This window comes from Asparagus officinalis, unplaced genomic scaffold, assembly GCF_001876935.1.
Source record: "Asparagus officinalis unplaced genomic scaffold, Aspof.V1 AsparagusV1_Un1390, whole genome shotgun sequence".
NCBI lineage: Eukaryota > Viridiplantae > Streptophyta > Magnoliopsida > Asparagales > Asparagaceae > Asparagus > Asparagus officinalis.
This window is the reverse complement of record NW_017973649.1, coordinates 4,003-15,062: the sequence shown is the minus strand read 5'-3', so window position 1 is coordinate 15,062 and position 11,060 is coordinate 4,003. Positions and strand designations below refer to the sequence as shown.

Genomic DNA, 11,060 nt, shown 5'->3' with positions numbered 1-11,060 from the left:
TTGGACTCAAAAACAAGATCCAAGCCCTAATTGACTCCGGCGTCATAATGGCGAAACAAGCCGATTAAAGACGACCCAACTCCATTGGATACACGAGTATAAACTGTTTCCCAAACTCCAGTGGGTGCATGAGTATAAACTGTTTCCCCACACTCCAAAGAGTATATGAGTATAAACTGCTTCTCGGTCATCCAACTAAGTACAATGTTAAACCCTGTTTCGCAAAGGAAACTGGGGGTGGATGATTTATATAACGGGAAGTTCCTGGAGAATCTTATATTCTTAAGGATAACCCGAACATGCGACTGAGGATAACATACTCCTCATTAAACCCAGTTTCATGAGAAAAGCTGGGGGTGGATGGTTCATGTAAACGGGAAGTTCCCGGAAGAATGTTATATGTAATTTTCTTAGGGATAACCCGATCATTACAAACAAAGTGATAAACACTACATCCCCACGGTGATTTGCGAATACTCTTTTGTTGAGGTGAGATTCGATCACTTCGTTGGATCAATCTTCCTTCATAAAATTCTCTCATGGTCAAACCTTTAAACAGTTAGGACCAAAGCCAAAATCCCCTCTCGATTCCTTCCATGAACGAGAGGTTCACAAATCGAATGATCTAACCTTTAAATAGTCAGGATCGCCTCAAAACTCCCACTTGGTCAAACCACAACCAAAATCCACTCTCGATTCCTTCCATGAACGAGAGGTCCACTTTTAGTTGAATAATCAAACCTTGTGACATTTAAGATTATTCAAACCAATCCAGATTCTCTAAGTGGAGATCCCACTTCGAGTTTCCTTTACACCAGGAGATAGAATATAAAATTCTTCCTCTCCAATTCTGGGTTCATCTCTACCAACAAACAAGAGACCAGGAGATAGAATATAAAATTCTTCCTCTCCATCATCGGGTTCATCTCTACCAACAAACAAGAGACCAGGAGATAGAATATAAAATTCTTCCTCTCCATCATCGGGTTCATCTCTACCAACAAACAAGAGACCAGGAGATAGAATATAAAATTCTTCCTCTCCGATTTCGGGTTCATCTCTACCAACAAACAAGAGACCAGGAGACAGAATATAAAATTCTTCCTCTCCATTATCGGGTTCATCTCTACCAACAAACAAGAGACCAGGAGATAGAATATAAAATTCTTCCTCTCCGATTCTGGGTTCATCTCTACCAACAAAAAAAAGACTGGAGATAGAATATAAAATTCTTCCTCTCCGATTTTGGGTTTATCTCTACCAACAAAAAAGAGACCAGGAGATAGAATATAAAATTCTTCCTCTCCATCATCGGGTTCATCTCTACCAACAAACAAGAGACCAGGAGATAGAATATAAAATTATTCCTCAGATCTCGACAAAGGTTAAGCGATAAACGCGACGCCTGGAAGACATTAGCTATTCTACAAAGAACTGAATAGACTAAAAGCAACAGAGATCAAGCATTGAAGCCATTCATAAGTCCTTTTACACGATTTTCACAAGTACAAGTTCCAGCTTTAATTCAAGATCTCGACAACGGTCAAGCGATAAACGCGACGCCGGAAGAATCTTAGCTATTCTACAAAGTACTGAATAGATTGAGAGACAAATTCATAAGTCCTTTTACACGATCTACTCAACCAAGCATTGAAGGGATCGTAAGTAAAATCTATCTTATCCAAAGTATCCCATGCTCCTCTATAAAAGAATGAGTCTGGAATACTTTGGAGGGGGTATCTGTAGCTTGGCTGTCTCGCCAGCGAGACAGTGTTGAAATGGTCAAAACTACCTTTGTAACTGCCCTACACGTGTCCATTAACTGCCAAGGGACGTGGGAAACATCGTGGGCGAAAATCACGTGAATAACTGCCAAAATAACGGAGTTTGAAACGTGGGAAGGCAGTTAAAACGAAAACTGCCTGCGGTTACTGTTTCCGAGATAGTATTTACTGTCTCGCGGGTCGAGACAGCAAACGCTGTCTCGCCCAGCGAGACAGTAAACACTGTCTCGCCGTACTAATGTCATCATTTGTTGAGTTTTTTCAGTTGCAGACCCCTGAGGCTATAAATACCCCCCTAGGGTCACTTCTGACGGGGATCGAGTGTATTTTCGAGCATTCCAGAGCAGAGAGAGCAGATTTAAGTTTTCATACAACGCCTTGAAATTAAGCTTTGACTTGATTTTAAGAAGAACGACTATCTTACTTCGATAAGATATCGTTTCAATTTCTACTTCGATAACGAAGTTAGAATCATAAGCCCCCCTCTTCACGATCTGTGAATCGGCGGTCCACGAACCAAAGCGTTCCCGGCACAGGCAAAGTCCCACGAAAACAAAGATCGATAGACGATTTTTGTGTTTGTTTCTCAAAAGTTGTAATTTTCGCTTTGTTGTGTAGAAAAAGTCTTATAAAAAGATTATTCTTTCGAATTTGTTGTAATCAAACAAAGTTATAATGAATTCTTCAACAGAACTGACTTTTGACTCAAACAAGGACTTATCGCTCTATTGATGAGAGCCGATAAGTTAGAAGTGTTGCGTTTGAAGCAACTTTGAGGAAGGTAGGGTTCAAATTCTGTGGAAAATGAAACCCAATGCACTTGTATGTAGGGAAAATTGCAGATGAAAAGACAAAGAAAATTGATTTGTATTCCTTTGTTCGATACAATTGATTACAAAAGATGAGGAAACGAATTTGGTTTCCTTTGTTTAAACTGGGTTCTCACGTGGCGATGGAGTGCTCCCTCGAATGCTCCGCGTCGAGTTGCTCTCCGTTGACGGATCCCACGGTCTTGATTCACTGGAACGATATCTTCTTCCTCATCGATTTGACGTTGTGGAGAAACTTGCGTGGCAATTTTTGTTTGAAAACTCTTGAGAGTTGACAACTCTGGAAACGAGTTTGAACTCTTGAAAAGAGTTAATTTGACCAAATCGGTATTAAGCCAAGGCCTAGAGGCTCCCTATTGGGCTGAAGTTGAAGATGATCTTCGTTATGGAAGATGATGCAATCTTCTCAAAATCTCTCGACAGTGGTCGATCAGCTAAGAAATCCAACCGGACCCGCCGAGGAGAAACCTGACTGAATTGATCTTCAGTTATTTATAGAGGATTTAAGGGGTGAACGCGCCCGCTAAATCTCTCCTAAGTGGGGTGTAACGCGCCCCAATATCGGTGGGAAACGGTTTTTACGAACGTTCAACTCCGTGTTTGAATGGAGTCGAAACGCCCACGTTGGCGTTCAGGACCCTAACCTTCGACGTCTTAGGATTGAGACGCGAGCGTGGTGTTGTGTTTGAACATTGGATGAAACGCTCGAGGGGTCGGTCGCGTTTTGGTTGTTGTAGCTTTAGAGAACCAGCCGGGGTCGGTGTTGGCTGACCCCTACGAACGCGAGGGTGCGGCTCACGTTTGCGCCCATTGTCTGTAAGCGGGGTCGACTCCAGCGATTTGATGTTGAAACACGGGGTTCGACCCTGGCGTTTTGATGTTGGTGACCGATGGGCTTCGACGCTTGGCGTTTGTGATGTTGAAACGGGCGGGGTTCGACCCTGGCGATTTTGATGTTGAAACGCGGGTCGACCTGGCCGTTTTGATGTTGAAACGCGGGTTTTGACCTCGGCGTTTTTGAACAGTTGTAACGGCGGTGTTTTCGACCTGGCGTTATTGATGTTGAACGCGGGTTCGGACGCGCTGGCATTTGATGTTGAAACAGCGGGGGAGGCCGCTTCCGCGTCTTGCCTGGCAGAGGATTATCACTAAGTAATCTCCTTTTTGGGTCATACGGTTGCAAAGATGCATTGTCCTTGATAATCTTCGTCTTTGGCTGCCTTGAGATATGAGAGTCGTCAGATTGTAACTCCTGCATGTTGATGTGAAGGCTGTTGAAGTAGAAGCTTCCATCAGTTGTCGTGAAGGTCGTCAGATTGGAAGTTCAGGGCAATCTACCGCGGAAAGTCTTCAGATATAGCCTTCTGTAAAAAAAAAGAAGTCGTGTCAGATTGTAACTTCGCTCGATCGTGGTTGATGGGGGATAATCTATTCTATTGTGATTTTAAGACATCCCCCCTCCGGCCTACAACCCATCTCAGCAACCTATTTTCCAAAATCTGGATTTTAGGAATAGGTACCGACTGGCGTTCATGCTCTTGAATTGGGCTCGTAATTTTGAACTGAACGGCATCTCTAAACATTGGTGTTTGCCTGCCTTCTATGGACGCAGGGTTTTGACCCACGTCTAATAGGAAGGTAAGCGGTTGCTAATGATGACGAGAGAGGATCCTTTGGGCGGAGTCTTGGGACTTTTATTATATATATAAATATGCCTTGATTGGCTTGTCAAGGGCCTTAATCGCTTAGCTTCCTTCTTGCAATAGAAACGAGCTTTCCTCGTTAATTCTCAAACTGTCGAGTTTTGTGTTCATCTTCCAGCGTGGCCTCAGAGATCTCTGCTCGAGCGATGACAGACACAGACGGTGCACCTACCCGCCGTCAAAGAAGGTTTTCGAGTCCTTTTCCTGGCCGAAGTCACGCCTCTCCCACCCTGGTCCTCGAGGGTAAGTCTTGCTGGCTGTTGCCTTCGTTTTCAGGCATCTTCATCAATGGGTTTTCTGAATTCTATAGATGATCGGTTGGAGGATGACGAATAAAATTCGTCTTTTCTCTTAATATGCAACAAGTTGCATTTTCTCTTGATGAAACTGTTCATCTTCTTGTAATTTTGCTCCTGAAAGAACTCCTGTGTCCATTGTAATGATGAAGACAACTCTTGACGTTGAACACACAGAGAAGTTCCTGTGTTGCTGATAAAATTGTTCGTCTTAGTACGAACAATCATATTTATCTGAATGCGGAAGAAAGCTTCCGTTTTATTGATAAGATGAAGGGTTGATCCTTAATCTGGAACGCCAGGAAGAAGTCCTGCGTTCATAGTTGTTCAACGCAGGTTTAGCTTCCTTGGCGTTCGCCGCTGATTTGCACATGTCTTAGATACTGCGTTTTTATTTACTGCATTTCTGAGCTTTGCTTTTGGTTTGTCTGCAAGGTGGGGCTTCTGCTGCTGAACCTATCGTCGTGTCGACGATGAAGGAGTAAAGATCATACCAAGAAGACGCCCCTCTTATTCGCACGATCCCGCGATCTTCCCGCCACGAGGAACTCGGAGCGGGTGTGCGATGAGAAGGTATTCGTCTGTTTCCCCATCTGTTCTGTTTTTCTTCCAGACGTTTAGAAAACCTGGTGAGGCAAGCTTTCGCATTGGATGCAGCGTGGGGCTCCGTTCTCTGAAGTTTCGAGCGTCACTTATGGTGGAAGGGTTGAAAGCTCTTTGCGGAAGTCAACGCACCCCGTAGCTAAGCGTTTGATCGCGACGATATATGCGATACTCGGGGCCGCCGCTATCTGAGGAACTGCACAGTAAAAAAAAAAAAAAGCACACTAACTTGGAGTCTAAAATCCAATGGCTGTCGGCGACGCTATGCTGAAGGAGGGGATGCTGATAGGGTCGATTTCTTGGATATTGTCAGAGAAGAAGGGCTCGTATCTGGAGCTTTGCAGAAGCAACGCCGCCAGCCAAGGCCAGACTGAATGCAGGGGCATCAGGAAGTTCCAGGCCTTGAGAATGCCACCTCCGCATCAAGAAGTTCCCAAGCAGAGAAGGAGGCTGCCAAGTGCTAAAACAGGGAGGCCTCTGGCTGTCTGCTGGTGCGATTTGGATGCTGAGCTCCATAAGAGAGTTAGAGAAGAGGTGCTGGCGAAGCACGGAAAATCCATGATCTAATACAGAGCTCATCTTATGAGTTTCTCTTTACTTAAACCCCGCGAAACTTACTCTTTGTTTGGATTTTGTAGTAAAACCTATGTTACTTACCTCAAACACTTATTATCTGCATAATAACCTGCTCTTTCTTGCATTTTTTCTGCTGTTGTCTGGCGATGTTATTAGTCTTGTTTGTGATGTTGGACTTCTGAATTTCCTACTGTGTTTGAATGATCTGAACACAAGGCTTATCAAAGACGCACGGTTTTGACTTTGCGGTTCAGATAGACTGAACACAGCTCTGGATTTGAAGTTGTGTTCAGCAAGAAGTCTGCCGCAGCCCAACTTGTTGAGGATCCTCTTTGTTGCTAGTGGGTAATCTCTGGAAGTCCCACTGTAGGTTTGATATCTGTGTGGGACGCTCCCCTTAAGGAACAAAGACTGCAGGATTAAGATTGCGTTTTGAAAGACTTGAAACGGCAGTCATAGAACTTGTTGTTGGGGAAGCTAGACGCATCGTAAGGGTTGCTCAGACTTTTCATTGAATCAATCGAACAACTTAGGAAAATTTCTTATTAAATACTTCTCCGACAACTTAAATCGTCAGGGTGTAGTGTTAACTTGACGACAAACAAAGTAGGAGAATTATCTATTCATACACATTTGATGAGCAACCCCAGCTAAGTCTCCAAGGGACTTGCAAATTATGGGAGTATTTCTTAAGAATTTCGCCTGTTAATTGGCCATCGATAATCTGTCACCTTTCTGTTGATGAGACGGTAAGCCCAATTGAATAGACGTCTAACGACAAAAGGTCATTCCCATTGGGATTAAACTTCCCTTTGTTTTATGAGTCATCAGCCATGGGTCGTGATTAGCAGAAGAAATCCCTTTCTTGAAAATCCGTTCTTAAAAAGAAAATAATTATAACCATAATAATCTCTGTGCATCATCGCTTGCAGTGTTGTAGGGAAGAAAATTATGATTCAAGATGTACAACATGTGATATAAATATTTTCATGATAACATAAAAAGATCATGAATATTAAAAATATGGGTAAATAACTAAATATAGTTAAAAACTTGAAGCAACTCATGGTATGTCACAAAGAAAAGTTTCACAATATAGAGAGGGAAGATCAAGAGCCTGCATATATATCTTAAAGATACGATAGGTTTGCATGACAAATGATGGCGCTGAAGAAATATACAGAAAGAAAGGACATTTTGCTCCTTATTACAGAACCTTGGATCTCACTTTTATCAGGCCCTACGCTGCTTCCACTATATCATATGGTGTAGGAGGTTAAAAAATCACATCAGCTTTCCAAAATAAAGGTAAAATGTTCCACGAGTAGATTTCAGATGACCACTTCATGTGGTAAACAAGCATCAGTATGAAATAGACAACTAAAAAACATAACCAACTTACTAGACTAAATCCTCTAAAACCCACAACGCCAGACCAAAAGAAGGAACTGTCTGATATCCTGAAGATGACCAAAATAATACATCTATCGAAAGAGGCATTGATAAACAATGACCATCTTGATATGGAAAAAAAGTCAGTATCAAATAGACAAAACTTTAAAAACTAACCAATTTACTAGTTTGGATCCTATAAAACCCATAAAATGCCAGACCAACAGAACTCTTTATTATACTGAAGAAGACCAAAATAATAAATATATCGGAAAAGACATCGATATATAGTAAAAGTTCCATAGATGTTAAAAGGTACAACACAAATACTAAAAGAATGACAAATAGTTAAAGCATGAAGAACACGAGACAGTTGATGGGGACAAAAAAAAAAGATTCAGCTATCTACCTGATATCCATTAGTGAATATGCTTGCATATGGTCATGGTTGAGAAGAATTAGAGGCAGAAGATCAACACGTAGCGGCTCCAGTCCTAATTGCTCCAAAATTGAAAGAAATCTCTGTCTTACACTATCAGAACAGAAAGGCTTACACTTGACAACAAGCCGGGAGTTAGGAACAGCACATAATATCCTTGCCCAAACTTTTAATACTTTTGGCGTTATCTGCCAGAAAAAAAAAGATGAACAACGCAAAGCTGTAATTCAGTTTAGCTAAACATTTTTAAAAGAGACATTCAATAATAACACTACCTTTGCCAAATTATTGAAGCTCCCAAAAGTAATAAAACCATTAGAAAGAGCTGGTGTGGGACAAACAGGACCAGCATCCGGCGAAGGCGTATAACAGAGAAAACATTTAGGCAAACGAACCAACTCCTCAACATGCCTGCAGCCACAATTAGTCAGAATATCTCTATCTATACAATTTAAAATCAAATCTCAAAAGTTCAACTCACTTCTGCTTTGTGTCAAGGGGATCAGCCAGTGCATCTGTGATTCTATAATCAATTGTTGGCAGACCGGTTGTATTTGGGTAACCAATCCATGTTGCCTAAGAAAGCATAGTGGGAGAAAAAGTAACTATGAGAGGCAAAATTCATAAAGAAAATTATCATTGTTAAAAGTAGTTATTGGAAATAATTACATGCGGATCTTCAGTCTTAGTTCATTTTAACATGAGGAAATAAGCTAAGAAGCACAAGTTGGCATGCAGACATGGAAGCAACATGATAGACATGAAGATAAAAATGATAAAAGGTACAAAAGGAATGGCAAGTACGCAACAAAAAGTGTCATCTCCAATATATGACTGACATTAATATAGCTTCACAGTAGAAATATCCATGAAAATAAAAGGATGCTCTTTAATAGAAGAACAACCTATATCCTGTTGTATCTCAGCAAAATTTGGCAGTTTACTGCCACTTTCTAGTTGAGTTTACTCGCAGACAGTGTTTAGGCCACAAGACTGGAGGTTTCAAGGGGTATGAGTGTAAATAAGAACTGTGGAGGTGAAGGTCATTAAGGAGCATGTTTTACATGGATGTATGTAAAAAACAAAGCGACTCAAGCAATTCCAGGAAACATGATAAATGACAAGGATGCTAAATTTATAAATTTTAAAAATATCAAGAGGAACAAAAACGCAGAGAAGGTGATACAGATGTGAATTTAAATAAGGGCAGTACCTGGATGGGAGCAGGCCTGCAGGCCATCATCCCTAGCTTGTTATTTGCAGTGTGACCAGTAAGCTCCACCAGTATGTCAACTTTATCCTCCCTAACCATGCTAGCAACCTTCTTCTCATCAATCCCATATATATCCCTCCATAGCCCTCCTTTTTTCAGCACCCTGTCCTTGAATTTATGGGTTTTGGCATCTGCCTACAATATCACAGTAAAACACAAGGACACTAACTATGTTTAAGCGTAAAGGACAGAGACTTTATAATTTACTGAAAATGATTGAAAGAAAAAAAAAAGTAGAAGTAGAAAAATTGATTGGTTTACATATCATACAGCCCCCATAAACTTGACTTAAAGACGTGTTGTAAATTACTTGAAAAAAGACTTCAAGATACTTGAAAAAAGACTTCAAGTTAACTAAGTGGTGACACTTGTGCATGAGAGAAATAACCATACCTTTACAACACCAGAGTACACAATCACCTTGTAATTTGTGTAATCATGGAAAAAGAGAGGTGCTTCAATGAAATATGATACAGAGTGAGTAATATAATCAGGTGACACATATCCAATTACTAATGGGCGTTCCATATCTTTAGGATTATCCCAACTGGTATATTGAGGGTATAGCTTCATAAATCGCATTCCCCATTCCCTGAGGAACAATTAAACATCAGTCAGTCAAACTACTATGAATTTGTACCACTAACTGAAGTAGTTTTATGTGCTCATTCCCTGTTGAAATTAAAAGTACAGAACTGAACTTGTAAACAACTAAATACTGAAGTTGCAGAATTACCAATAAAAATGATTAACAGGTGTGGTATACAAAACTCATAATCATTTTCATGATTAACAGGCATGCTATAAAAATGAAGTAGTTTTATATGTTCACTCCGTGTTGAAGTCAAAATGACAGCACTGAACTTGTAAACAACTAAACAAGTAATAATGAAGTTGCAGAATTATCAAAATAAATTATTAACAGGCTGCTATATAACACTCGTGTCTATTGCATGCAGATTTCATTCGGATGGTACTTCAATAAGAAAATTTTAGCAAGAAATCAGATATTCCATCTAAAAAGACATGGTTCTACATTTGTTTCCAACAAAGATAATTTGATCAAAAGTACCATATATGCATCTTTCAATACAGGAACTTCGTGGAACATAAAAAAATTCACAATACAGCTACACAAAAAGAGACAAAAAAACAGAGAGGATATCCATAACATTGACACTCCGATCTTAATGAACCAAGGAAATTTGCAATGGCAAAAAAAAGTTCTCATTTGCAAAGCATCTATAAAACAGGTTTTCCATCCTTTTAAATATGACACGGCAGAGCAACAATGAATCATAATGCATTAACTACAATATAAATTTTATCAGGCTCTCATCAGATTTCTTTTGGACCAACGAATTTGAAGAACAGTTCGACAAATATTTCTAATTCCCAAGGCATTCAATAACATTCATTAACTTGACAAAGCAATCGTGTGGCATAAACCTGTCACAATAGATGGGCAGCAAAACAATAGAAGCGCTCAATGAGATCGAAAAGTATCACCTCTTCTATAGTCAAAATCAAACAGAGTTGATTCATCTAAAATGAAGCTTAAAAAGTTCAAACATAAAAGCTAACTCCTAGATTGAATCTTACCAGGTTTGGAATAAAAACCAACTATTATCGAAAATTGACTTCTAAATACACTGATAATCTCATATTATAGAAATATCCATAAACAGGTACCGAACAGAATGGGAATCCTGTGAAAGCATATATACTTTGTAAAGAGTTAGAAATACCTGTGAGCCTCAAAAAGCTTATCATCAGAGCCCTCATTTATATAGTTCATTGCAAGCAGCCGGTTCTGCAAGAAGTTAATTGCTTGAGAAAATTTCATAGAAAGCACCAGAAGAATCAAACAGCATAGGTAATTTCTACTTAGCATTCAGTACATGATTCATGACTTAGATATTGAATGTCTAAACATCCAAGAATCTACCAGAACATCTAGACTGGAAGACGATATATTGTAATGATGTAAAACTCAATACATGTTACGGCAGGAAAATTTCAGTAGAATTACAACCAACAGCAACCTCAACTAATGAATAGAATGTTATGGAAAAAATAGGTCACGCTATACAAATAAATTCTGAATGCTTTATTGACACTGATAGATAGTACTATTTTTTTTCCTTAGCTTCCAATATACATA

The 11,060-nt window shown here is 39.9% G+C and overlaps 1 protein-coding gene across 1 annotated transcript; it reads right to left on the bottom strand.

Annotated features, from left to right (window-relative positions):
* Nucleotides 1-7,552: 7,552 nt before the first annotated feature.
* LOC109828419 (probable UDP-N-acetylglucosamine--peptide N-acetylglucosaminyltransferase SPINDLY) lies at nt 7,553-10,757 on the bottom strand. The gene is made up of 6 exons (XM_020395419.1): nt 10,645-10,757; nt 9,290-9,488; nt 8,837-9,031; nt 8,105-8,199; nt 7,899-8,034; nt 7,553-7,811 (listed from the first exon to the last, which is right to left on the bottom strand). The coding sequence occupies exons 1-6, from the start codon at nt 10,740-10,742 to the stop codon at nt 7,590-7,592; spliced, it is 945 nt and encodes a 314-aa protein (XP_020251008.1). The 5' UTR covers nt 10,743-10,757; the 3' UTR covers nt 7,553-7,589.
* Between the last annotated feature and the right edge of the window lie 303 nt (nt 10,758-11,060).